The sequence below is a fragment of the Panicum virgatum genome, chromosome 8N (genome assembly GCF_016808335.1).
Source record: "Panicum virgatum strain AP13 chromosome 8N, P.virgatum_v5, whole genome shotgun sequence".
Taxonomy (NCBI): Eukaryota; Viridiplantae; Streptophyta; class Magnoliopsida; order Poales; family Poaceae; genus Panicum; species Panicum virgatum.
The window spans coordinates 49,906,135-49,930,762 of NC_053152.1; the positions used below are offsets into that span (position 1 = coordinate 49,906,135).

Below are 24,628 nucleotides of genomic sequence, written 5' to 3' on the forward strand. Positions count from 1 at the left end.
CAAACGAATTCTGATCGGCCTGAAACTTTACCATGCCTCACTTAACCTAGTTTCGGACTTGCCCTTAGGAAACCACTCGAAGATATTACTTCGTACTCCATATCTTATGTGTTTCCAATTCGAGCTCAATGATAAATCTTTATTTTTCTGTGTCTTGATTGTGTGCTTGTTTGCTTGCGCCATAGACCACAGTGTGAACAAAGGAGAGCCCGCTAACGAGTAGTACTGCAAGCCAGGGAATGAGGATCAGTTCCGCGACCCCGAACCCGAAGGACAGGACTTCCCTGAAGGCCACGAAGACGGCAAGTTCAATCCCATCCTTTGATGCATGTTTCTGTCCTAGTTTTTATAAACACAACCCAATGGCCTGCTTTATAAAATTGCATATGTTTTGGTTGCATGAAAACACGGTTGGATAGCCACCCCTTGATTTGTGATGATCATTCCTTGAAAACCTAGATTAATGTCTGGTTTTGCTTGGACGTTAATCGATATTAGAACGCTTAGGACTTTACTCATAATACTATTTATTTTTATAAAGAAAATGCGTGCGTATGTGGGATGGGATAAATGTGGTGTTTTTGTAAAGAAAGTTTAGACGGGATGGATGGCATTTCTACGGATTTGCCATTTGGTGTGCTCGTGCCAATGTGGCAGGGCAAAGAAGGGAGATGTCCATCTTGTCACAGCTAAGGACCGAGTTGGGTTACATCTCACCTAACTCCACTATTGTGCAAACCACTCGACCGTTGAATGGGCAACGGCTTAGCATAAATCCCACTAGTTAGTCTGATAGCCATCAGGAGAGCTGAGAGCAACGGGTGACTAAGGAAAAGGGATAAGCCCCGTGTGACTTATGCCCCGGTTAAACCTAGGTGAAGGGTCGATGACCCCTTGGTGTATCCCGTGGTGGCTAGTCAGGTCTAACTAAGGTGGGTAATGGCTTTGTTGGGATCTGCACCGACACTAAGGTGATCGTGTTGTGGTACCCCACTTGTGGTTAATGTTGCACACCTCTGCAGAGTTGAAACCTATTCGAATAGTCCGTACCCACGGTACTGGGCGAGTTACGGTGTGGTCTCACAACTAGTGTTTGCTTTGGGATGGGCTAGCGTGAGTTCCTTTGGAATTGTGTCCGGCAGTTGTGCCGTGTGCTACGACGGACGGGGAGTCCGGTAGCAGTCTAAAACTTGAACTCCGTGTTGTTCAATACAAAAAAACTGGTTTCTGAAATGTTTTCGGCTAAACGAACCCCTGCATAAAATTTAGCTTTCCGCAAATTAAACCGTAATCTTATCCTTATTTTACCTGAGCATGTTATTCTGATATAACCCCCTCCGTGGGTGTGGTTAGACTTGCTGAGTACGTTTGTACTCACCCCATTCTTACTTTTTACAGAAGAAGATCCAGACTTCGTACCAGACGACGCCGAGTAGGGTTATCGTTCTACACCCAACCTTGCCTATGGAACCGGCCCTGTTCGAGATGATTTCGCTGACGCAGTACTCTGAGCCCGAGCTAGATCCCATGTGGGTCGCGCTCTGGTGTTATGTCGTAGCTTGGTTACTTTTTATTATCATCTGTATCGAGTGTCCTCCTCGGAGGTTTGTATGGTAATGAACCATCTGACGTAATAAATGTGGCATCAGCCTCCTGGGACTGATGTTTGTATCACATTTAAGTTCTCTCTTATGAGGGGACGCTTCAAGTTCGCTGCTGAGGTGGATATGGCAACATAAACAATGTCAGGGGAAATGTATGAATGCACAAAGAATATTAGATATCTGTGGTTAAACTACAGAGCCCTCAGATGGCTAATAACCAATTTTGCATGAGTCAAAATTGAAGCACTCGAAGTGGATCAAATCTGAAAGGAACAAAGGGCACATGGATAAATAATTTCTAATATAGAAATTGAGTATGCCACAAAAAAAAAATGAAATGAAAACTCCCTCAAAAACTGCATTTAAACTCAGCCCCTCACAATGAAAGCTAAAGTGCCATGCACCAAACGAGCGGAAGAAAAACTCTCAATAAGAGAATGACAGAGTAGTGGTGAATTATAGAACTTATTACTTGACATACTAACGTCATATAGAGCTAAAAGTCATAACATAACTAAATACACCAGAGAATACGCAACGGTAATCAGCAATTCGAAATTTGTGTTGTACTCCAAATATAGCACAATGTTCCGAGGGTGTGATTTTTATTCTTTAAACAGAACTGATTGATTCCAGACAAGCGTTTTAAGCTTGAACTTTTTTATGCACCTATCACCAGTTCACCACAGATGCAATCTAAAACCAGCGGCATTTGTTATCAGCAACAGATTAATAATCCAAGTAGCGAGACAACAGTGCAGCTCCTGGATAACACCAAGCAGCCCGAAAAAAAGTTATTCACCTCATATCTATCTATATCTATCTATATACTATAAAGATAAAAAACAATTAAAAATATTTCTCATCTAAATTGGGTCCACCGTACCCCTCACACTGAACCCCGTGTCGGATCCGAGGAGGGTGGGAGGGACTGCAGACCCATAGAAACTGTATGTTAGAGAATATTTCTGTCCAAAAACAATTTTTTTTCCTACCGTCTACGATCGTACCCGCCGGCCATACTTTGCTTATCGGATTGTTTATCGCTCCTCTTTCTCTTTATGATCCCCTCCCCATTATTTTTTCATGTCGTAGAACACTAGAACTGCCGCCGCCTACGACCGATCCTCGCTGCTCTGCGCCTGGAATAGTGGAATGCGTCCGACCACCCGTCCGCGACTAGCACTAAACGCCTGCACCACCGCGGGAGGCCGCCGCTGCCGGGAAGCCCGTAGTAGCTGGTGTGGCCGGAGAGGCCGTTGCTGAAGATGAGGGCTGCGCAGAGTTCGTATCGCTGCTCATCACCTCCACCTGCATCGCCTCCGGTGAGCTCGCCCACCGAGGTATACCGTCCATACACGCAGGCCCTGGCGCTGCCCCTGTGGTTTGGTTCGCGGCCGCCGCCGCCGCCGAGTGCTTCTTACTGCTGGCAGCCTAGCAACCACAGGAATCTCTGGATCGTTTGTTGTTCTTTGCCTGGCGCCGCTTTTGCACGACACAGAGCACAAAATTTCCTAGCCTTTTCAGTTAAAACATTAGTCTTGCCGTTCCAGGGGCCTTACCCAACATCTAATGCGCTCTCTGTAGTGCTGCTTTTATCTTCTTAATTTCATCCCTACTTTCTTTAACGAATCATTAGTGTAAAAAGTTCAGTTTTTTAACAACTTCTTCTGTTTCGAACTTGGGACAGAGACATAGAGTAAACTTTTTTTTTCGAAAGATTGACACATAGTACACTTTGATTTTGTTCTTCCCAAGTAATTTTCGAGTTGACTGACATGCACTGCGACATACTGAATTTTCCGGCATAAAAAAGAATAGTACCACTATTTGATTCTTGGAATTATGGACGTTTGCTACCAATGAAAGAAACCACTTCTACGCCAAACTTCACTGCGTGAATGTGAGAGGCTCCATTGGCTTCTTACTATTGGATTTTTTTGCATAACTAACTCAATTTTTTTCTAAATTTACAAGAACTATTCAATGTGTCTTGCAATGGTCATTGAGATTTGTGGTTAATTTAGACTATTATTTAGAGATAGATCATATCTTTTTTTTATCCCCTCGAACAAATCGAAATGATTGAAGTTTTCTATGTGGAATCATCTTAGGTCTAATTCCTATTACTTTATTAGCGGGATTATTCGTGACTGCGTATTTGCAATACAGGCGTATTTGCAATATATGGAATCACACTCTGTAGGATTTGAACCTACGACATCGGGCAAACCTCTGAAGTATACCTCTATTCCTATATCTTTAACCACTTAATTATTTTAGCTCTATTTCTGTTGTAATTACTTCGTATCGACCTAAGGTACGAGATAGCAATGACATCTATCATGGTCCATGCTTTTTGGTATTTATTTTGAATTAAATGCAAATTAAGTTTTTTTTAAATCACGTGCGTGTCGCACGTGGGTCTATGCTAGTATAAATGAAAGCTTAAATTTAACAAGAAAGCTGAAAATCATGATCGCATAATTCTGTGAGTTCTACTTCGGAAACAAACATTCCATCAAACTCAGTCAGTCAACCAACAAACATCCATTCCAGTAATCGATTGAAGGTGAGAGGAGCCGGAAAGTGACAAACCAGTTTCTGTACTTCTAGATTCAGATATATAAACAAATCTTACTATTACTAATTTGAAGTTTATTTTAAACCTTCCACATAAAGCCACATAGGATCCTAGGTGGACACTGTACAAAAAAAGAGAAATTCTCAAAACAATCAGAAACATATGGTCAGCAATCTAACAACTCTAATCATAACAATCAGGAACATGGCCCCATTAGACCATTGTTTGTGATTTTGGTGATTATGTGACAATATAATCAATGGGACAAAAAAGTTTGTGAGATCACATTTGTAGGATTTTTAGGTCCTATAGATAAAATCCAATGTGTCCAATTCGCTGTTGAGATGTGTCCAATTCACTATCGAGACACTCAAACCATAGTGAAAAAGCAAAAACAAGTTGGACAAATGACCACCGCGACGAGTTGGACAAATGGATGCAGAAATAGTAGCAACGGTTAAACTGGTACTTAGCCATCGGTCTAATCGTCCGGCATCGGATAAACCGACGCAAGGGCATCGGTGCAATTGGACGTGAAATGATGAGCCAAGTGAAGAAAACTCCGTTGCACCGGTTAAACTGACGGTGTACAAAAGGGCGTCGGTGCATTCACCATAGCATTGTCCAGAGAGCATGTCAAGCGGCCAGAAACCAAGTCTTCAGCACCGGTTGAACCGATGTGCCATCGGTGCATTGCATCGGTTAAATTGATGGTGCTGAGTCAGGAGTCGGCAGCACGTCAGAAGCGTAACGGCTAATTTCAAACGAGAGAGACCGGTTAAATCGATGCCCCCTCATCGGTTGAACCGACGGTGTTCGCAGAAATGCCTCAACAGTTACAAACGGCTACTTCGAGTTTGTGGGCTATATATATGGCTTCCCCGGCCATTTTCGGTTGCTGGAGTTCAGAGAGACCCCATATACATTGAAGAACATCTCCAAGTCATCCAAAGAGCAAATTGATCACATCATTAGGTTTAGCACATGCTTTGTGAGTGAGAGTGCTAGGCTAGCTCAAGATTGAGTGTGAGAGCAAGGTGTTGTGCCTTATGAGCTGGTTCTTGAGTGAATCAAATTGCATCTCGGTGCGCCAGCCATCCTTGAAGTCTTGGTGGCTCACCGGCACGTCAACGACCCTCCAGTTTCGTGTGGAGCGGCGTCGACATCTTTGTGCGGAGGACGTGGAGACCCCATCCTTCGTGGATAAGCTCCTTAGTGGAATCCAGGGCTAAGGTGACCATGGTGACTTGCAAGTCTTGGTGGTGACGCAAGAAGAGACCCAGAGGTGACTTGGTGGCCGAGAAGTGATACTCTTCGTGAGTGCTTCAACAACGTGGAGTAGAAGCGGCTTAGTACCTAACCGAACCACGGGATAAATCTCGCGTCAAGAGTTTGCATTCTCTCGTCCCTTTTTAAGCTTTCGCATTTCATACTTGCAACTTGTTTGCCTTATTTTCTTAGAGTAGTTTCTTGATAGGATTGGATATAGGTTGCATAACTCTTTTGGGATGATGATTTTCACACTAAAAGAACACTAGTTGCACATCTAGATAGTATGTCTTAGTTTAATTTATGTGCAAATTAGTTGGAGCTTGAGATTAAGGTTTTTAGTTTGCTTAATTCACTCCCTCACCCTCTTAGGCTACGAGCACTGGATCACTTTCAATCTTTTCTAATAAATTACACACCTCTGTCATTACGAAAATAGACTAAAGTAACATCTAAATATGTATCTAAATTACCTACCTCTGCCATTATAAAAAAAATCTAAAGTAACCCTCATCTTCGTGTAAATTACCCACCTATACTATTATAAAAAGAGAATTTTTACAATATAAAAAACAATACAAATAACCCCTAAAATTGCATATAATTATCCAATTATATCATTATCAAAAGTTAAAGTAACCTCTAAATAAAAATCTAAATTATATAACTATAACTAAATATTAAAGTGCACTAATATAAAATTTTAAACTATTATTTCTATCATGATATGCGTCATCGTGCATTCATAGATAAAAGACGGATGTGATGCTAGGGTCAGGGTGAGCTGCTGCTGAAGAAAACCTCCCTGCTGCCGTTGTCGGGCTCCTCCGCCGCGACATCCTGGCCCACCGAACGGCCTCCACCACCCTCCGGCTCTTTCCTGGGGCAGAAAGGGACCATTACTTGTTCTGAATCTGCTTATTTATCCTCCTCGTCAATTTACCCGGCGTTACCTGAACTGAGCTCATGCACTCGCAAGGGTCCTTGTGTTGCGCCGATCGGTACAATGATGCATCCATCCTCCCAGATCACACTCCATTCAGTAATGGGGACGCGTGGGTTTGTGTTAGCGGCCGCAAGTCGGCGGGCATCCCAACACAACCCGTTGCAAGCCACCGAGGGACCTGCAGGCCCCGGCGCCGGCTCGCCGCGCGGCCACGACGTCGCGCCACGTTCCTGCTGCTGTAGCAGTCGAGTTCCTGCGAGCTTCTCCGAGTCCGACAGCATCGGCGCTCACCACAGCTAGCCGCCGTTGAAGACGAAGCAGCAAGTCAGATGGCTGTCAGATCAAATCCGAACCGCCCGTAGCCGATCGAACGGACTCCAGAAATACAAAGGGCGTCCGCCCCCTGTGCTGCTGCTGGGCAGCGTCCTCGGCTCCTTGCGGCGCCTCGCACGGCCGCCGCCCAGGGCGACGGCGTCACGAGCTCCCCTCGCACATCGCAGCGCGTGCGAAGCCGCTCACCCGGCTCCAAACGCATCTGAAACTCTGTTGTCTTTGTACTAGTAGCAAACTACCAACTGTGTGCACATGTTTGCTGCGTCCACATGGACATGGGTCCGTGCACTGCACAAGAGTCTCGCCTGCTCTGTTCTGCGGACGACGACGGGCGGGCACGGCGGCCGCCGCCGAGTCAAGTCGCCGGGCCCTGCACACAGGCGGAGCACAGCGGATGGTGATGGTTACATGTGCTAGCTGTACGTGTGAGCCCGTGACCACAACTTGCAGCCAACGGACTGAGACAGCACATGTGCTCTGCATCATCAGCGACATGTACCATCAATTAGGTTGGTAATGCCAAATTAATTTTGATAGTGCTACGGTTTCTAAAACCACAAAGTTTGTTACATCCAAACACTCATAAGCTTTTAAAAACCAAAAAGCAAAGTAGTATTTTGTAAAACTCTAGTGCTTATCCAATATTTTAAAAAACACTTTGTATCCAAACATGACCTTACTGTCCCTCCCTGGAAGGTCTTATAAGTACTGACATGTAATAATCTAGACAAACTAGTAATTGTGCAAGACGATTACTACCGCGTGCTGGTGGTGGCTGCTTTCGCACGCAGAGGACAATAATTATTGAGACATTGACGCGCGAGGCCGCCGAGTCAAGTCGCCGGGCCCTAAATCACAGGACAGGAGGAAGATGCTGGCTTTTATACAGCAGGCTTGGGTCGGAGGAGCGCGTGCATTAGCCACCGCACTGAGACATTGCAAGCAGCCAGCCAGCGCTGTGCACGAAAAAAGCACAAAAAATGTAAAATGAAATAAAAAAGATATTTTATTATAATATTAGAATAATGGCTATACGCATTATTGAGCTCGATGCATGCTGGCCATGTGAACACAAAGTACTGTATAATCGTCTCCATCTCTCGCGAATGCTAGCTTGGCTGTTATAAAGACAAGCCAAGGCGCTGTGGAAATATCCGAGCTTCTTTCTTCTCCGCACCACTCCACACCACCTGCCGCTTGCTGGGCACAATCTCAAACAGGTCCATGGAGGTTGCAACGGCAGCACTGGGCACCCTGATCCCCAAGCTCGGCCAGCTCCTCCAGGATGAGTACAACCTGCAGCAGGGCGTCAAGAAGGACATCAAGTTCCTTTCAAGTTAGCTGGAGAGTATGCATGCTGCCCTCCGCAGTGTTGGCGAGGTTCCACGAGAGGAACTCAAAGAGCAGGTCAAGATCTGGGCGCGCGATGTCAGGGAGCTGTCCTACGACATGGAGGACATCGTCGACACCTTCCTAGTGCGCGTCAAGGGCCCTAAGCCCCCTAGCAAAAGGAGTGCCAAGAGGTTCTTGAAGAAGATGATGGGTATTGTCACAAAGGCTACAACTCGCCATGAGATCGGGCAAGAGATCAAGGACATCAAGGAGCGTGTCAAGGAGGTGGCCGAGCGACGCGATAGGTAGTGTTGGAACACCTTCAGATATATATGCATTTGAACTTATTTTTTCTGAATTTTCCTCTTATCATCTATGGTTCTTTGACAGGTACAAGGTTGATGCTATTAAACCTGGCAAAATATTGGTTGACCCTCGCATAACAGCTCTATACACTAAGGCTACAGATCTTGTTGGCATTGATGAGGCAAGAGAAGAACTAATCACGAGGTTGACAAAGGGAGATGACATGTCTGCACAGCAGCAAAGGGTAGTATCTATAGTTGGTTTTGGAGGATTAGGCAAGACAACACTTGCCAAAGCTGTGTATGACCAGATCAGAGTGCAATTTGATTGCACGGCTTTTGTTTCAGTCTCTCAGAATCCTGACTTGAACAAACTTCTCAAGAATATGTTGTATGAACTTGATAAGCAGAAACATGCCAACATTCATAGCACAATGTTGGAAGAAAAGCATCTCATCGACCTAGCCCGGGAATTCCTCGAAAATAAAAGGTATGGAGCATCTAGTTTGAGCATGTGGTACTATTTTGTTTCGGTATATATACCTATCCATCCATTTTATGTAATCCTCTAATATCTACAAAAACTAGTAAGTTGTCCTACGCAGATTGAGATTTGATATATAGCATTGATGAGGTTAAATTAAGCTCAACAAACTTGATATGTGGTTTCACCGATGCTCTTTGTTGTTACATTTCTTTTTTTTTGTGAGTATTTGTTATTGTTGAATTTGGTTGCTGCACAATTGTGTCTTGCATGCCACCTCCCATTGGCACCCCTATATATTAACATCACGGCATCGTGCAAACAAAAATAATTGATAACATGTAGATTTCTTTATTTCACTTGTCAATGGTTGAAGTACCTGCTTGATTAGCTTAGTGAACGTCGTAATTCCTGATTTACTACAGCACAAAAGCCTCACCCCCACCCCTAAGAAGAAAAGTGCGAGTAAGCCCAGGAAAAGCTTCTCTAGAAGAACTTTTAGATACTGATTTTCTAACAGAAACATCTCGTTGTATACTGGTACTGTAGTATAGTTGAACTTTTCCCATGTCACATTACACATACTCCCTCTATCCGAAAACCAATACATTGTATTATTTCCAGGATAGACTAACAAATATCTGAAATGACTTTGCATGTCCCTATTTATTAGCCATATTTGATGCTGAAATGTGGGACATACCAGTAGTAACAATGACAAAAATGTGGGACAAGTTATTGTGGTGCATATGCATTTTCATAAAAATGAAAAGGAATCCACTTTTCTAAAAGAAATTTCTCATAATTCATTACAAAAAGTGGTTACGTGCCACCAAATAAAGGGTTTTAAGCTTTAATTTGTAAAAAGAAATTTCGTACTTCTACACTGGTTTAATTGACATTCTGCAAAAAAACCTACAGGTATTCTTTTTCACTCAACTAGAGGGTTTTTTATGTAGTAGCATGTTTTAAGTGCTCTGCATATATATTCATACTATTTTTTGCATATATTTGAAACTTACATGGTTGCTTTATTTCCATACGCGTATAGGTACCTCATTGTCATCGATGATATATGGGATATAAAACCGTGGGGGATATTACAGTGTTCCCTACTTGAGAATAGCCTGAAAAGCATAATAATCACAACTACTCGCATACTTGATGTTGCTGAGCAAATTGGCGGTTGCTATAAGCTCAAACCTCTATCTCATGAGAGCTCAAAAAAGCTATTCCATGGAAGAATATTCGGCTCCGAAGGCAAATGCCCTGGACAATATTTTGAGGTATCTGAAAAGATTTTGAAGAAATGTGGAGGTGTGCCATTGGCTATCATTACTACATCTAGCTTGCTAGCTAACAAATCAGGAGATATAAAAGAGTGGAATGATGTCTGTGGCTCTATTGGGTTCGGACTTGCAAGCAATCCTAGTATGGATAGTATGAGGAAGATATTGTTGCTTAGTTATTATGATCTACCTTCTCATTTGAAGGCATGCTTATTATATCTTACTATATTTCCTGAAGATTATGAGATTGAGAAAGAACGGTTGATATTGAGGTGGATAGCTGAGGATTTTGTCCATTGTAAAGATGAGAGTCAAAGTTTATTTGAGCTTGGAGAGAGTTACTTCAATGAGCTTCTAAATAGAAGCCTGATTCAGGTAGCAGATAAGGATTACACTGATAATTTCTTTATACCTTGCCGTGTGCATGATATGGTACTTGAACTCATTTGCTCCTTGTCAAGAGAAGAAAGTTTTGTTACCACGGTATTAGGAGATAGTAGGCAAAGCATGCCTTCTTCTGGAAGCACGGTTCGCAGGTTATCTCTCCAGAATACAACTTGGCCTAAACTGGAAATGTCAAAATTGAGGTCTGTTACTATCTTCAGTCTCACTATAACTAATATGATGCCATCCCTTTCGTGTTGTCATCTTCTACGTGTGTTGGATCTAGAAGATTGCAATCTCAAGGAACATCCAAGTTTGAGGTTTGTTGTGAATTTATTTCACTTAAGGTATCTAAGTCTAGCAGGTACTGGATATTCTGGTGAGCTGCCAGTGGAGGTAGCGAAGCTACAGTTTTTGGAGACATTGCGCTTACATGGAACAGGAATAGAAGAACTACCGTCAAGTATTGTAGGCCTAACACAGTTGATGTTCCTATCTGTTGGCAACCGTACAAGTCTGCCGAATGGGTTGAGGTACCTAACATCCCTAGAAATGCTAGGGGTTGACGGGCTGGAATCTGCGTGCACTGCGGAAGAGCTAGGCCATTTGACGCAACTGAGGAACCTTTCAGTGGGTCTCACAACAGGCAAGGAAGGCAGATGGGATGAAAACATGTGTGCAGCTTTGGTGGGGTCTCTTGGGAAATTGCACAAAATCCAATCTCTTACGGTATGCACAGAGGCGGGCTGGAATCTGAATGGCTCGGTGGAGTCCCTGGGCAACCTGAGCTATCTATATATTGATGAAACCACTTCCTTGCCAACATGGATTCGCCCCGCAATATTATTGCATCTCTCATCCCTAGTGATAGTGGTGGTTCAAGTGAGAAGGGAGGACATCCAAGTCCTCGGGAGGCTCCAGGCTCTTAGTTATCTTAATTTAAGTGTGTCCGGCAACATACAAGTGCTGGAAAGGTTCATTGTTAGCCCTGACTCTTTCCCATGTGCAATAAGATGTAGATTCGATCACTTGTCAATGCTTCCATCTACCTTCCCACCTGGAGCTATGCCTAGACTTGAAGATTTTAGATTTGGCATCCAAGTGGAGGATTTCTCGCGAGGTGAATTTACTACTGACGACCTGGCTTTAGGCCACCTGCCCTCCCTTCGACATGTGAATGTTGGCCTTTATGGAGAGTGGGAAGTCAGCCAAGAGGTGGTAACCAAAGTGGAAGAGAAGCTAAGGCACGAGGCTGATGTCCACCCCAACCACCCCTCCCTTTATGTTTCGTGCTTATTATGATCGTTTCAGCTGAAATCTTATACCAATAATAATGTACGTACATGCTCCTGTTTTCTTCTCTGCTACTTGTGTTGTCTGTCCAATAATGAGTATGGTACTATAGAATTGAACCTTATTCTAGTTGCATGGCATTTCAATTCGAATCTTGCCATGGTATTTATTTATTTGGCATGTTTGTGTTACGGTAGTAGCTTCTTCTAGTTGTAAACTAGTTTCATGGTGTCAGTACGTGCGTACTCATTAACAAACTAGAAAATACTGGTTATTCACGACCATGACTGGTAATTATATTGGACAACATTGATTACCTTATATGGCATCGCTAAACTATGATATAATACTGTTCTGGTTCATGTATACGTACTATGTTCCTGTGGTGCGATTTGACTCTGTTTGCAGCTTGCAAATCACGGATGTCTTTCTGTCCCTCGTACGTTGAAATGAAATTCTGAGTCATCTCTAATTGGGCAGTCGTCTTAATTACCTGCTGGTTGTTTTATTATGTCTTATTAAACCAGAATAACCTTGTGCTAGCACCTGTAAACTCTGTTCCTGGACCGGGAGCACAACGAACTCTTCGCTTTTCTTCTTCTTTTTTCCTTGCAACTATTGACTGGACACAGGCGGCCGGGATCTCAAAATGTTGCAATATCTACAGTTGATACGGTGTAGGTAAGATTAGATAAATTTTGCCTTTTATTGTGCAGGACAAATTAAAGGCTAAGCTTTGATCTGGTGGAAAAACACGAAACATGCACGCCTATGTACGTTCTACCAGATTGCCGTGGCATCCATGAACCATGGTGCCAAACAGTGGTGATACCCCGGTAGGACGTACTACACCTGTGTTCCTCCTACCACAACAAGTTCATGAGCGGAGCCTCCCCCGGCACCACCTGGTGTGCCCCAGTCGCCGTGTCAATTTATCGCGCGCGCGACTCCACGCGGAGCCATCGCAGAAGCTTCCTGTTCATCTTCCACCTCCAGCTAGGGGAGCGGGGAGCGCCCGCCGGTGAGCTAGGGGAGGGGGGAGGGGCAAGGTGTGGCCGGCGAGGGTGGTTGGTGGGGGGAGCGGCCACCGGCGAGGTCGCCGGCGGCCGGGGTGGTGGAGGGCGGCGGCGGCCTTAGGATCCAGGATTGCTGGGGGTGGCGGCGGCGGCGGTGGAGGGCGCCATGGTCACCAGACCTAGAAGAGAAGGTGGTGGAGGGAGGAATCGACCGGCGGTGGTGTGTGTGTGGGGGGGGGGGCGAGGCGGCGTGGCGGAGCGCCGCCGGCCAAGGTGGTGGGCGTCGGCGGCCGGGCCAGGTCCCGAGCGGGGGCATGGTGCCGGAGAGGTTAGGGGAGAGCGGGAATGTGCTGGCGGTGGTTGGTGGGCGAACCGCACGGCGGCGAGAGCCGCCAGCTGGGGCGGAGGACGAAGGGGCGGGGGCGGAGGACGCGGGCGAGGTGAAGAAGATAAACAGTATGCGATGGGATTGGAGGAAATCGCTTAAAGCGATAAATAGACACGCCCGCCCAGTCGCCCAGGCTGCTATCGGGGTTCGCCACGAATAGCCGCCCGTACGAGACCAGGTCAGCGTACCCCTGGCTCACCGCCCTGTCCCCTTCCTCCCTGTCGTACCCTCCGTTCACAATGAACGTGCCCCTGAACGCCTGCCTGAACGGCGACAGGCGGTGCGGGATCGCCGGCTTGCCGTCGCCGTCGGCGCGCATCCCGGCTCCACCACGTGGCAGTAAAGGACGCCGAGCTTGTCGATGGAGCGGACCAGCTGCAGGGTGTGAGCCTCTGCGGCATCGGTGGAGTCCGCGTCGCCGCCGGCGAACGGGGAGAGGCGCACGCCGACACGGTGCGCGCCGACCTCATCGACCACAGCGGCTATGACATCGGTGGCGAGGCGGCGGCAGCGATCTTCCGGGCTGCTGCTGCTGCTGCTGCCGCCATCCAGACGCATAGGCTTGGAAGAATCCACTCTTCCAATATCTAGAAACCACCAGAACTGGTAGACGAGGAGCCCATTGGCAGCGTGGATCTCCACACCGTCGAAGCCTGTGCCACAAACCATTAGCAAGATTACTACTGCATCGTATAAACTGATCAGGAATTAATTATTGGTTTGATCATTACCGGCTCTGATGGCATTTCTGGCCGCGACCCGGAAGTCCATCACCATTTCGGGTATCTCATCCGTTTCAAGCCTTGGAGGGGGCCCATCAAACCCTACAACATGTATAGTTAATAATCTTGGTACAAATGAGAATGGAACAATGACGACTGGACTACTAAATGATCCAAAAATGAAACAACCAGCAGCGGGAGTGGCGGGTGAGTGGTTGCGCCCTGTGTGCCAAAGCTGGCAGAAGAAGAGGGCGCCCTTGGCGTGCACCGCATCCACGACGGGCTTCCATGCCTCCACCTGGTCGTCGCTCCAGAGCCCGAGCACACGCGGGTACCCCGCCGCCGTCTCCAACACCGCGCTGGCCTCGGCGATGAGGAGGACGCCCGGCGCCGCCCGCTGCTGGTAGTAGATGGCGTTGTGCGGCTGCGCCAGGTTCTCCAACGACCTGCAGCGCGTCACCGACGCAAGAACAACCCTGCCACCACCAACACCATACGCACAAAGAAAATTAAACATGGATGATGAGTAGTCATCATATCACACACATTCACTCAGTGGCTAGTACTCGACTGTGACCTGTGCCGCTGTGGGCGAGGTTGAATGTGCCCATCTTGTAAGGAGTCAGGAGAGAAGTCGGCTCCATGCCTTGCCTTGGCTACCTCGTAGCAGCACGGCCTTCTATCTATGGGCCTTTTGCTGCTGCTGCTGGTTCTGCTTGCAGCTCCGAAGTTAGCATTTATGGAGCTGATTGGTTGACTTCGATTCCGTGGCCGGCAATTGTGTTATTAACAACTCCTACAAAAACTATTATTGCAATTGTTCTACTCAAATAAAGAAACATATCCTTGTTGTTGCTGGCGTAGTAGTGTATAAGAGCAAAGTCAGAACAAGTAGCGTGTAGCACATGTACCACCTTAGCTTCACCTTGCTCGCATGGTTAGATATCAGTCAAGTTTAGCTGATCGAGCACCATACGTGTAACATAAATTTTAGTTACCACCGTATCCAATATGCTCTTGGGACATGAGAATAAATTAAAGAAAACCAAATAAGGCACCGACTACTCTAGCTAGCTAGCTAAATAAAAGGAACAAGTTGGGTTTTCTAGAAAATTTAAAAAGATTCAACCATATAAGAGACTTGGCTAGATAGTTTGGTCTAGTTTACTATATACTATTATAGAAACCATCATCACAAAGGTCTTATCACCACCGGTTTGATTCGAACTGGTGGTGATGGTTCGTATTATCACTCGGTAGTGATGCCGGCTTCACCGCCGGGTCATAATATACGATCCGATGGTGATGCATTCACCACTTATTTCTCCCTCTTCCTCTCTCACTCCTCTCTCTTAGATTTTTTGCTCTCTCGGTCCTTCTCCCTTCCCCTCCGCCGCCCACTCTATCCACCCCTCCCTTCATATCCTCTCCTCCCTCCCATCCCATCTTCAGAAGCACGCATGTGCCCATACCCTTCTTCCCCTCTCGTCTCCTCCATTCTCCCCTCCCCTCTCCTCTCTTTTCTCAGCCGCATCTCCCTCCTCAAATCCCTTCTCCCCCTCCCTACCACCCCATCCTCTCCTCCCCTCCCCTCCCCTCCCTTTGTCCATAGCGGCAAGGAAATCCACGCAGGAGCTCGACCGCGGGAGAACCACGCACGGGGGGGGGGGGTGCGTAGGGGTGCAGTGGCGTGGCGCCCATGCAGCGGCGGCACGGAGCATGGCGACAATGGCACGGAGCAGCAGCGATGACACGTCGAGCCTTTTTTTTTGTTTTGTGACAGGGGCAACACCGCCGATTCTATAATTAGTGGTGATGGTTTGGATCATCACCGCTAGATCTGGAACCAACGGTGATGGCCCCTTCCATCACTGTCAATTATATCCAATACCCTCCAAAACCGGCGGTGATGACCATTTTGAACCAGCGGTGATAGGGCGCGGGAGTAGTGATGTATGATGTCAAGTAGTGGAAGACATATATTAAGATTTTACATTTGCGTTGCCATAACTGAACCAAATACTATAGATGTAAGTCTCCAATGCGTAGATTCTGCGCTTGTCACTACAAGAAACCATTTATCCTGCGACGGAACAATTCTGTCATAGATCGCTGAAAAATCGTCATAAAACAGTGTTTATGACGGTTCCATGAACCGTCATGGATTGAGCATCACAGATTAAATCGCGTGACGGTTTAACAGAATCCGTCACAGATTGAACAATCCGTGACGATTTCTAACCGTCATAGATTGGTCTTGAGCCCGCAGAGCCCAGCCCAAATTCAATATTTGTGACGAAAATAAACATCACAAACTCCGTCATGGATGCAATAGTGGGGTGACATGGATGCTGTCATGAATGTCTGCATGGCTGATGACATGGCATGCTGTGCTGACGTGTAATTGATGTGGACGATGACATGGCCACTGACGTGGATGATGATGTCATCATGGAGGCCCATTTATTGACAGGCCAAAATGAGAACAGACCATTTTTTCAAGGGGAGGGCAGCCCATTTATTAGCAGGCCAAAATGATTACCGGGCCAAATGTTCCTAGGCCCACCAGCACACTAAATTCAACAAAATATATGGCCCAACAGAGTTGAATAGCTCATTTTTCACAACCATTTCAGCCCAGCCCAAGAGAAACCACACCATATAACAGCAATAATTTTTTGGCACAATAATCAGTTTCAATATTAGCACACAGATACATCATCTCTAGTTTTCATCCAGATATAAACACATCCGGCAATCCAGAAATTTAACATGACAACAAACAAGTTTGTTGAAGCAACATCACACCCATGATGTGTTCTGCAACAAAATGCTGATGCAGCAACAAAAGTTTGTTGCAGAACACATCCAATCCCATGGCACATAGGCACTCCACCAAAAACAGCAAAAGACAGCAGCATGCAGCAGCAGAATGGTAGCAGTGGTACCGCAGAACAACATATGCAGTTGCTTAACTTCGTCGAACCTGACTTAGCACTAGTTCAAGTTTCGCTTCCAGCTCAGCTTGCTTCATTGTCAAATCATCAATCTGTCTATGTTGGGTGTTGATAATCGACCGAAGTTCAGCATTCTCTGCTTGCAGATCTGAGACAGCACCATTCTGTTCACTGGATGTAGGTTTTGCAACCTCGATCCCCACATTGCGAAGGAACTGATTCTTTCGTGTTTTCTCAGCCAGCACATTAGCTACAACCTGATTCACAGTCTTGGGTGCTTCACTTTCTGTAGTTGTAGATAACTTGCTCTCCATTTGAGCCTAGTAAGCAAGCAGCAAACACAGTTCATGATCATTAGCTATAGATTGAAAATGATCATTTGAAATAGCATCATTTAGAAACTGGCTTACAATTGCAGCCTGCACAGCAGGCATGTAGCCCTTCATTTTCTTGCTGTAGTGGCAGTCCTTGAACAAATCAAATGCATCAGGTTCATGACCACTGTACTTATCTGCCTGAAAACAATATATACATGTATCAATCTTGTTCACAACACCTGTTAGTAGCAAAACATTGAAGAAACAGCAGTACACTAGAATACATTTGACATATATTTCTACAGCAAAAACATGTTCTGTACATTTTAAAAAATAGAACCTGATAACATGAGCATTGTAGACAAGCACACTAGAATAGATTTGACATATATATTTCTACAACAAGAACATGTTCTTCGCAATAAAAAAATAAATTGATCTTGACAGCATAAGCATTATGAAACTAGAAACATCATTTCTGAAATCTGAATGAACAATGCACAAGGGAAAAGATCAGGACTAGTTGAACCACAATCTGAAATAAATTACTGGTTTGCTAAAGAATGATAGGACAACATCATTTCTAGCTAGTGTCACAACAACACAATCACTTCCAGCTAGCGAAACTATTTATTATGAACCACATATTGAATGTACAAGTGAATTAAGTTATATAGAAGATGATAGATGTACTGCACATCAACATAGGTAACTTACAATATTTTCAACAAAGACCATGTAACTCCGGGACCCAGTAGTTTGATGTAACATAACATTGCCTCGGTTGTCTTTGTTCATTTGACATATCTCCTACATCATTGACAGAATTAATGTAAGGCGCGTCGCACAGTAGGATGTACATGCAAGAGTTCAGTTTTTGGGAAGAAAAACATACCATTTTTTTGGAGTCTTCCATGATTCCCCAAGGTCAATCCACTGTTTATCAGACATGGAATGGACTGGAGAAGTTTTCATAACTAAATGTAGTGGAAAAGGATCGAAAAATTCCTTCTTCAACTTGTAACGTTGTTGGCGAACCGCAAGCTTCATCATCTCAATACAAGCTTTCTTAATTGTCGGATCCCTTGTGTCAACATCAAACTTTGCCTATTCAAGTTGAAGATATATAAGAAATTTAATATAGGAAAATGAACAGCGACATTGAAGCTATGTTTGGATGTTACTGTTTTAACTATAACCACACTATCTGGAAGTGTCTTCAGTTGCAAGAAAAAAACCAGCTCACTATTGGGCCCTTTATGTCATATGCATTGCAAGAAAAAAAACAGCTTACTATCTAGAAAAGAAGTAAAAATACTGAAACAAAAGAATTTCAGTCAGTCAGACTTTATATTGCCTTTCTTGTTTTGTTGACTTCATGAAGGACTAACATGATTAAATAATGTTTGCGCCCTTTATAGGACATACTCCACAGAAAGATGGTAATTAGAACATACTCAACATAAGTCTCCACTTGACTACAATTGTTGAGCACAAACCACACCATTTGATCAAAGCCATTTTCATCATATACAAGTTCAGGTGCAGAAGTAAAATTAACTCCATGCCCAAAGACGTCAACACCATAAGCTTCTTCATTAGAAAAACCCATGTTTCTTGGTTCCCGATTAAATCTGGTGTCAACATCATCCATGTATCTAGAGCAAAATGTCAGACATTCATCAGCAATATATGCCTCAGCAATAGAACCCTCTGGCCGTGCCCTATTTCTCACATAGCGCTTCAAGGTATACAACCGACTTTCAATTGGATACATCCACCCATACTGCACAGGACCTCGGAGTAATGCCTCATCAGGTAAATGAACAGGAAGGTGCATCATCACATCAAAGAAAGCAGGGGGGAATATTTTCTCAAGCTTCACCAATATTATAGGGATTTCTTTCTTCATTTGAGCCAACACATCCCTATTAAAGGTTCTACTACACAATTCCCTAAAAAATTTCCCTAACTCTGCTATTGCTTCATAAATATCCTTGTCCAAAAATCCTCTCATTGCAGCTGGTAATATCCTTTGCAACAGAATATGACAATCATGTGTTTTTAGCCCTTGTACCTTGGTTCCCTCGGCATTTAAACACCTTGAGATGTTGGAAGCAAATCCATCCGGAAACTTTACCTTTCCTAGAAATTCACAAAAGGCCTTCTTTTGTTTATCATTCAAGGTATATCGAGCATGAGGCATCTCACATGAATCTCCATCTTATCTAAATTGCAACTCCTTTTTAATTCTCAAATCTTTAAGGTCAAGCCTAGGTTTAGCTGTGTCCTTTGTCTTCCCAACTATATTGAGAATTGTCGCAATCAGGCTCTCACATATATTTTTCTCAATGTGCATGACATGAAGATTGTGTCTTAGCTTCAATTTATGCCAATATGGCAACTTCCATAAACTAACCATCCGGCTCCAAATTTTCACGACCACTTTTCAATTCAGAACGCTTCCTCATCGTCCCACTTTCTTGGGGCTTCCCAGGTCTAACATCTTTAACTTTCTCCAATTCAGCCAATAGCTCTTGTATAGAGAATTCACTTGGAGGATCATTGCTTTCATGAAGACCAACAAATTCATTGTTTCTCCGCAAGGGATTGCCCTTTGGAAGGAAACGAAAGTGTCAAAAATACCCAATTTTGCCTCTTAGGCAGTATGAAAGAGGGTGCTTGTCACTATGAGTACAAGCAAAATAGCCCTTTGTGGTACGCCCAGAAAGAGTGCTCAATGCTGGGTAATCATAGATGCACCATAAAACTGCAGCACGGAGCTTAAACATTTTGCCAGTAATAGCATCATAAGCACGGACCCCTGCCCAAAGCTCAAGCAAATCTTCCACAAGAGGCTCTAAAAACACATCAAAATCTTTCCCAAGGCATGTAGGACCTGGAATAAGCAAAGCCATCATGAAGTTTGACTCCTCCATGCATGCCCAAGGGGGAAGGTTGTAAGGCACCACAAACACAAGCCACATGCTGTATCTTGTGTTCTTTTCTGAAAAAAGATTGAACCCATCAGTTGCAAGGCCAAGTCTAAGGTTTCTTGGATCTTTTGCAAAATCTGGATATTCTTTGTCAAAATCTTTCCATGCCTCACCATCAGCTGGGTGGCTCATTTCCTCCTCCCTAGGCTGCCGCTTTAACTTGTGCCACTGTGCCTTTTCCGATGCTTTTTTGGTCACAAACATCCTCTTTAGCCTAGGTGCCAATGGAAAATGCCGCAACACTTTCTGTGGAATTTTCTTTCTTTCAGGATCTTTCCATCATAACAGACCATAAACGGGGCAACTGTCATGCTTGGCATATCCTTTTCTGAAGAGCACACAATTATTGTAGCACACATGTATTGATTCATATCCAAGACCTAATTCCTTAAGAAGATTCTTTGCTTCATTATATGATTTGGGGATTGTATTGCAATCAGGGAATGCTTCAGCCAATAGCTTCAATATTGCGGTAAAGTCAGAATTGCTTATCCTATATAATGACTTCATATGAAGAAGCTTTACCACAAAAGAGAACCTTGAAAATTTGGTGCAACCAGGGTACAACTAATGTTTCGCCTCTTTCATCACTATTTTCAAAAATGGCTCTTTATCATGAGGTTCTGCATCACCATCCAGATCTTCTTCATCCTGTCTTTCTTGTTCTACTGCAGTGTGTAGGTCTCCTATAAGCCCTTCCAAACGATCAACATTGTCATCTTCTCCATGAATGAAACCATCACTATGGTCATGCAAATCAATAGGATGCTCAACAACTTCTACATCAATGCTTTCTCCATGATGAATCCACCGAGTATAAGTACTATCCATACCATTCATCAAAATGTGCTTCTCCACAAGAGGCTGACAAAGGTATTTCTGATTAAGGCATCTACCACAAGGGCACAAGATTTCAACATTCTCACTGAACTTTTCTTGAATGAAGCTCATGAATTGTCTGACACCTTCAATGTGTTCAGGGGAAAACAATCTGCCATGAACCCAACTTCGATCCATCCTGTCAATTCTTGTAGACAAACCCAAATAAATAAGTCTAAACCAATTCGAAGACATACATTCAGGAAAATCAAGAACAAAAATTCAGATATATACCTTGCTGCACTTTAACTGGAGGCCATGTTGAGCATCAATTATTGCAGGGGTTGGGATGGCGCTGCTCTTCATCAATTACTGCAGTAGATGAGCAGCGGGCTGGAAGCTGCTCTGCTCTGCTCGGCCATGGCGCTCGTGAGCCTGTCGCTGCAGTCGAGGAGGCTGACGGCCGTTCCGCCGGCTACCGGGACCTGCCGCATGCACGACGGCATCTGCTTGGCGTGCGTGATGGAGGGCGTCCTGGTGGTGGGCGAGGCAGACGGCATGCTGGTGTTGGGCGAGGCGGACGCCGTGCAGCGGAGAGCGGTCTGGATGGTGCCCGCAGGCGGCGGCGATGATTCTGCAAAGGAGGTGTCGTCGATTCGGGATGGCGGGCGTCGTTGATGGCGGATCTACATGAACTGCCTCCCCGAGCAACACTCCCTCATCCCTCAGACCCGAATCCTCGCCGGATTCCAACCACGGCGGAGAGGAAAAACGGGATCTGGGTTGCGTGCGTGCGTCAGGCAGCACAAAGAATGAAGACAGAGCAGCAACCTCAAAATATTCAAATAAATAAAAGTAAATAACGAGGGTAAACACTAATTATCAAGTGGCCTAGTGGTAGATGAGCTCAATGCGATGTCTCAGGTGCTGTTTTCGAATCTCCGTCGCGCCGCCATTTTTTGGTTTTGTTTGCGGACCAATAAAGAAAGCTAGAAAGAGTATAGGTTTTGTTTGCGGACCAATAAAGAAAGCTAGAAAGAGTATAAAAATATATATACATACGTTCCCAACTATGACACGAAGAAGCAAATGGCGCAGCCGTAAGGACTCCATTGTTATGTTGCTAGGTTTTGAGTTCGAATCCCCTTTGCGCACATTTTTTTTGGTCCAAGTAGGCCCGCGGTTGTGGCCGGCCGCTGATGTGGCAACCACTCATACAAATCTGATAAGTAAAGAAAATTCTTGCAACTATTTAATTAGATGATGTAGCTTAGTGGTGCTTGGAAGCTTACCTTAAAGGAAAGGTCGATGTTCGAATCTTAGATGGAGCGCTTTTTTTTTTTTTTGCTCTTTTTCTGATTTCAACGCAGCCACCAGGTCATCATGTAGTTAGTGGGCTATGTGACGGATTCTTTAGAATGTCACTATATTTTGGGCCTAATATCCATTGTTGCAAATCTGTGACGGATTGGTTAGAACGTCACTATATTTTGGGCCTAGTATCCATTGTTGCAAATCTGTGACATTCTCTAAATCTGTCACTAAAATTTCGTCACAGATTAAATAATTTGTTGTAGTGTGTGAAGGAAGGAGTTACAATTAATTATTAGCGTAACTTGTTGATGCAGTCTGCGACTATATATAAAAAAATACTCCGTATGTATCATGATATAGTTGTAAAGAACCTATCGAGTGAATTAAAATCCATATGTATGTCACGGGTAGTCAGTTGGGCTTATTGGGCCAAGGTACTGTAGCGCCGCCAGGGCTCTAGAGTTTGTTGGTTAGGGATAAGTTACTTAGGGGTTAAGTAAGTCTCTCTATATAAAGAGAGGAGATGTATCAATCAAGGAAAGAAATGAAGAAAGAACAAACAATCTAAATCCCCCAATTCTCTTAAGCCGCCGGAGCAGCAGGGCCCTCTAGCGTCTCTCTACCCTAATGATCTAATATTCATGTCTAGCCCTACTGCTCCGGCGGCTTGGACACGACAGAGGACAGGGTAGGCCCAATTGGATGTACACGACGAGACGAATTTTTTAAGTCTAATTAGTGCGTGATTAGCCATAAGTGCTGCAGTAACCCACGTGTGCTAATGATGCAGTCAAAGGCCTCAAAAGATTCGTCTCGCGGTTTCCAAGCGAGTTCTGAAATTAGATTTTTAATTAGTGTCCGAAAAACCCTCCCGACATCTGATTAAATAATCGATGTGACCTTTAAACCAAAAATTTTCACCAACTAAACACCCCATGGTAGGCAATTGGCCGTCCTCATGATGGGCGTCGCCCACGTTCCGGCTGTTGATCAGATGGTCCCCGAAGAACAGCCAGCACACCATCGGCACGCCCTCGACGGCGGCCTCCAGCGTGGAGTTCCACCCGGCGTGCGTCAGGAAGCACCCCACGGCGCGGTGCCACTGCGGCGCCCACGCCACGACGCAGGCCTTGTCCTCGCCAACCACTCTGATGGCTTCCTGGCGAGTGGTGTCCTGTTGGTCCTTGCTTGCCCGCCACCGTGTCCGGCCGGAGCACCCAGAGCGCGAATGATGTCCTCCGCACGGGCACAGGTACGCACGGTCTTGGACGATCAGGATTTGATGGATGGACGGTTGTGATGAATATCAAAAATAGGACCATGAGGGCGGTGGGTCCGTCATTAATAGTGAGGTAGTGTAATTGGTCATTAAGTAGATGTGAAAATCTGGGTCCTTTTCACACCAGTTGTCGGAAAGAAGACGAGTGTTCTGTAAAGCAAAGCCAAACACGGAAGCTCTCGTTTCACACACTCTTCCTCCTGCCTGCGAATACACTTCCTTTATAAAACTTTAGGCATATTACTACTAGTGAAAAATAATCATGTTAACTAATTATATCTATAGCAGTTGAGTGACAAAGATAGAGCAAATTGAAGAGAGGTGTACTAGCATTGTGGGTGCATTGATTAAGTTGTGGGGTGCATATATGATGAAAAATTAAATCTAATCATTATTCTTTTTTTTAATTTCGTGGGTGCATAGGCACCCCTAATCACTACCTGCCTTCACCCTTGGCAATTGTGATTCAAGAATGCTATTTATTTAGTTTCCTAAATCATCAATCGATGCAAATGCAATGAAACTACTTCGGCGTTTAGGGTTTGGGGTTTTAGGGTTTAGGATATTGGGTTTAGGGTTTTATGTTTTATATTTTAGGGTTTAGGGTTAGGTTTGGGTTTAGGATTTCGGGTTTAAGGTTAAGGGTTTGTGATTTATGGTTCAGTGTTTATGATTTAGTGTTTGGGGTCCGGGATTTAGGGTTTAGGGTCTGTGGTTTAGTGTTTAGGATATTGGATTTAGGGTTTAGGGTTTAGAGTTTAGAGTTAGGTTTATGGTTTAAGATTTAGGGTTTAGGGTTCCGGATTTAGGGTTAAGGGTTTACGATTTATGGTTCAGTGCTTATGAGTTAGTGTTTGGAGTCCGGGATTCATGGTGAAGAACTGCTCCTTACTTCTGGGTGACGAACTGTTACGCTTGACTTGTGCACTAAGGCTGGATGCGATTGCAATGGTATTATCGGTGGAAAGAAAGGTGACGTATACGACTTTTTCTCTTC

General features: G+C 44.7%; 3 protein-coding genes and 1 long non-coding RNA gene across 5 annotated transcripts; 1 reads left to right on the top strand and 3 right to left on the bottom strand.

Moving 5' to 3' along the window:
* Positions 1 to 6,033: 6,033 nt before the first annotated feature.
* On the bottom strand, positions 6,034 to 6,719 carry LOC120684668. The gene is made up of 2 exons (XR_005679404.1): positions 6,411 to 6,719; positions 6,034 to 6,337 (listed from the first exon to the last, which is right to left on the bottom strand). It is a non-coding gene; the product is annotated as an uncharacterized LOC120684668 (long non-coding RNA).
* A 1,137-nt stretch (positions 6,720 to 7,856) lies between these two features.
* LOC120684662 (disease resistance protein RGA5-like) lies at positions 7,857 to 12,146 on the top strand. The gene is made up of 3 exons (XM_039966540.1): positions 7,857 to 8,373; positions 8,459 to 8,863; positions 9,909 to 12,146. The coding sequence occupies exons 1-3, from the start codon at positions 8,087 to 8,089 to the stop codon at positions 11,830 to 11,832; spliced, it is 2,616 nt and encodes an 871-aa protein (XP_039822474.1). The 5' UTR covers positions 7,857 to 8,086; the 3' UTR covers positions 11,833 to 12,146.
* Positions 12,147 to 12,553: 407 nt separating this feature from the next.
* On the bottom strand, positions 12,554 to 14,466 carry LOC120685227 (putative 12-oxophytodienoate reductase 9). Its single transcript, XM_039967036.1, has 3 exons — positions 14,139 to 14,466; positions 13,959 to 14,051; positions 12,554 to 13,880 (listed from the first exon to the last, which is right to left on the bottom strand). Exons 1-3 carry the CDS (start codon positions 14,464 to 14,466, stop codon positions 13,462 to 13,464), a joined length of 840 nt encoding a protein of 279 aa, XP_039822970.1. The 3' UTR covers positions 12,554 to 13,461.
* A 2,145-nt stretch (positions 14,467 to 16,611) lies between these two features.
* Positions 16,612 to 21,833, bottom strand: LOC120684665. 2 transcript variants are annotated; one of them, XR_005679401.1, is made up of 6 exons: positions 21,333 to 21,833; positions 18,681 to 21,246; positions 18,119 to 18,330; positions 17,941 to 18,033; positions 17,317 to 17,462; positions 16,612 to 17,226 (listed from the first exon to the last, which is right to left on the bottom strand). XR_005679401.1 is itself a non-coding variant. In XM_039966543.1 (6 exons), exons 3-6 carry the CDS (start codon positions 18,137 to 18,139, stop codon positions 16,921 to 16,923), a joined length of 525 nt encoding a protein of 174 aa, XP_039822477.1. In that variant the 5' UTR covers positions 18,140 to 18,330; positions 18,681 to 21,246; positions 21,333 to 21,829; the 3' UTR covers positions 16,652 to 16,920. The 2 variants fall into 2 exon arrangements, 1 of the variants encoding a protein (XP_039822477.1); XM_039966543.1 differs by having other exon boundaries at positions 16,652 to 17,226; positions 17,317 to 17,421; positions 21,333 to 21,829.
* Between the last annotated feature and the right edge of the window lie 2,795 nt (positions 21,834 to 24,628).

Bases quoted from the DNA above. Each gene is read 5' to 3' on its own strand.
- LOC120684665 (XM_039966543.1), bottom strand. From the start codon at position 18,139: ATGGAAGACTCCAAAAAAATG. The intron at 18,034-18,118 runs GTATGTTTTTCT...TCAATGATGTAG, and splicing joins TGGAAGACTCCAAAAAAATG to GAGATATGTCAAATGAACAA. The intron at 17,422-17,940 runs GTAAGTTACCTA...TATTGTTTTCAG, and splicing joins TGGTCTTTGTTGAAAATATT to GCAGATAAGTACAGTGGTCA.
- LOC120684662 (XM_039966540.1), top strand. From the start codon at position 8,087: ATGCATGCTGCCCTCCGCAGTGTTGGCGAGGTTCCACGAGAGGAACTC. The intron at 8,374-8,458 runs GTAGTGTTGGAA...GTTCTTTGACAG, and splicing joins GTGGCCGAGCGACGCGATAG to GTACAAGGTTGATGCTATTA. The intron at 8,864-9,908 runs GTATGGAGCATC...ATACGCGTATAG, and splicing joins GAATTCCTCGAAAATAAAAG to GTACCTCATTGTCATCGATG.
- LOC120685227 (XM_039967036.1), bottom strand. From the start codon at position 14,466: ATGTTTAATTTTCTTTGTGCGTATGGTGTTGGTGGTGGCAGGGTTGTT. The intron at 14,052-14,138 runs GTTGTTTCATTT...TACATGTTGTAG, and splicing joins ACCCGCCACTCCCGCTGCTG to GGTTTGATGGGCCCCCTCCA. The intron at 13,881-13,958 runs GTAATGATCAAA...TTTGTGGCACAG, and splicing joins CAGAAATGCCATCAGAGCCG to GCTTCGACGGTGTGGAGATC.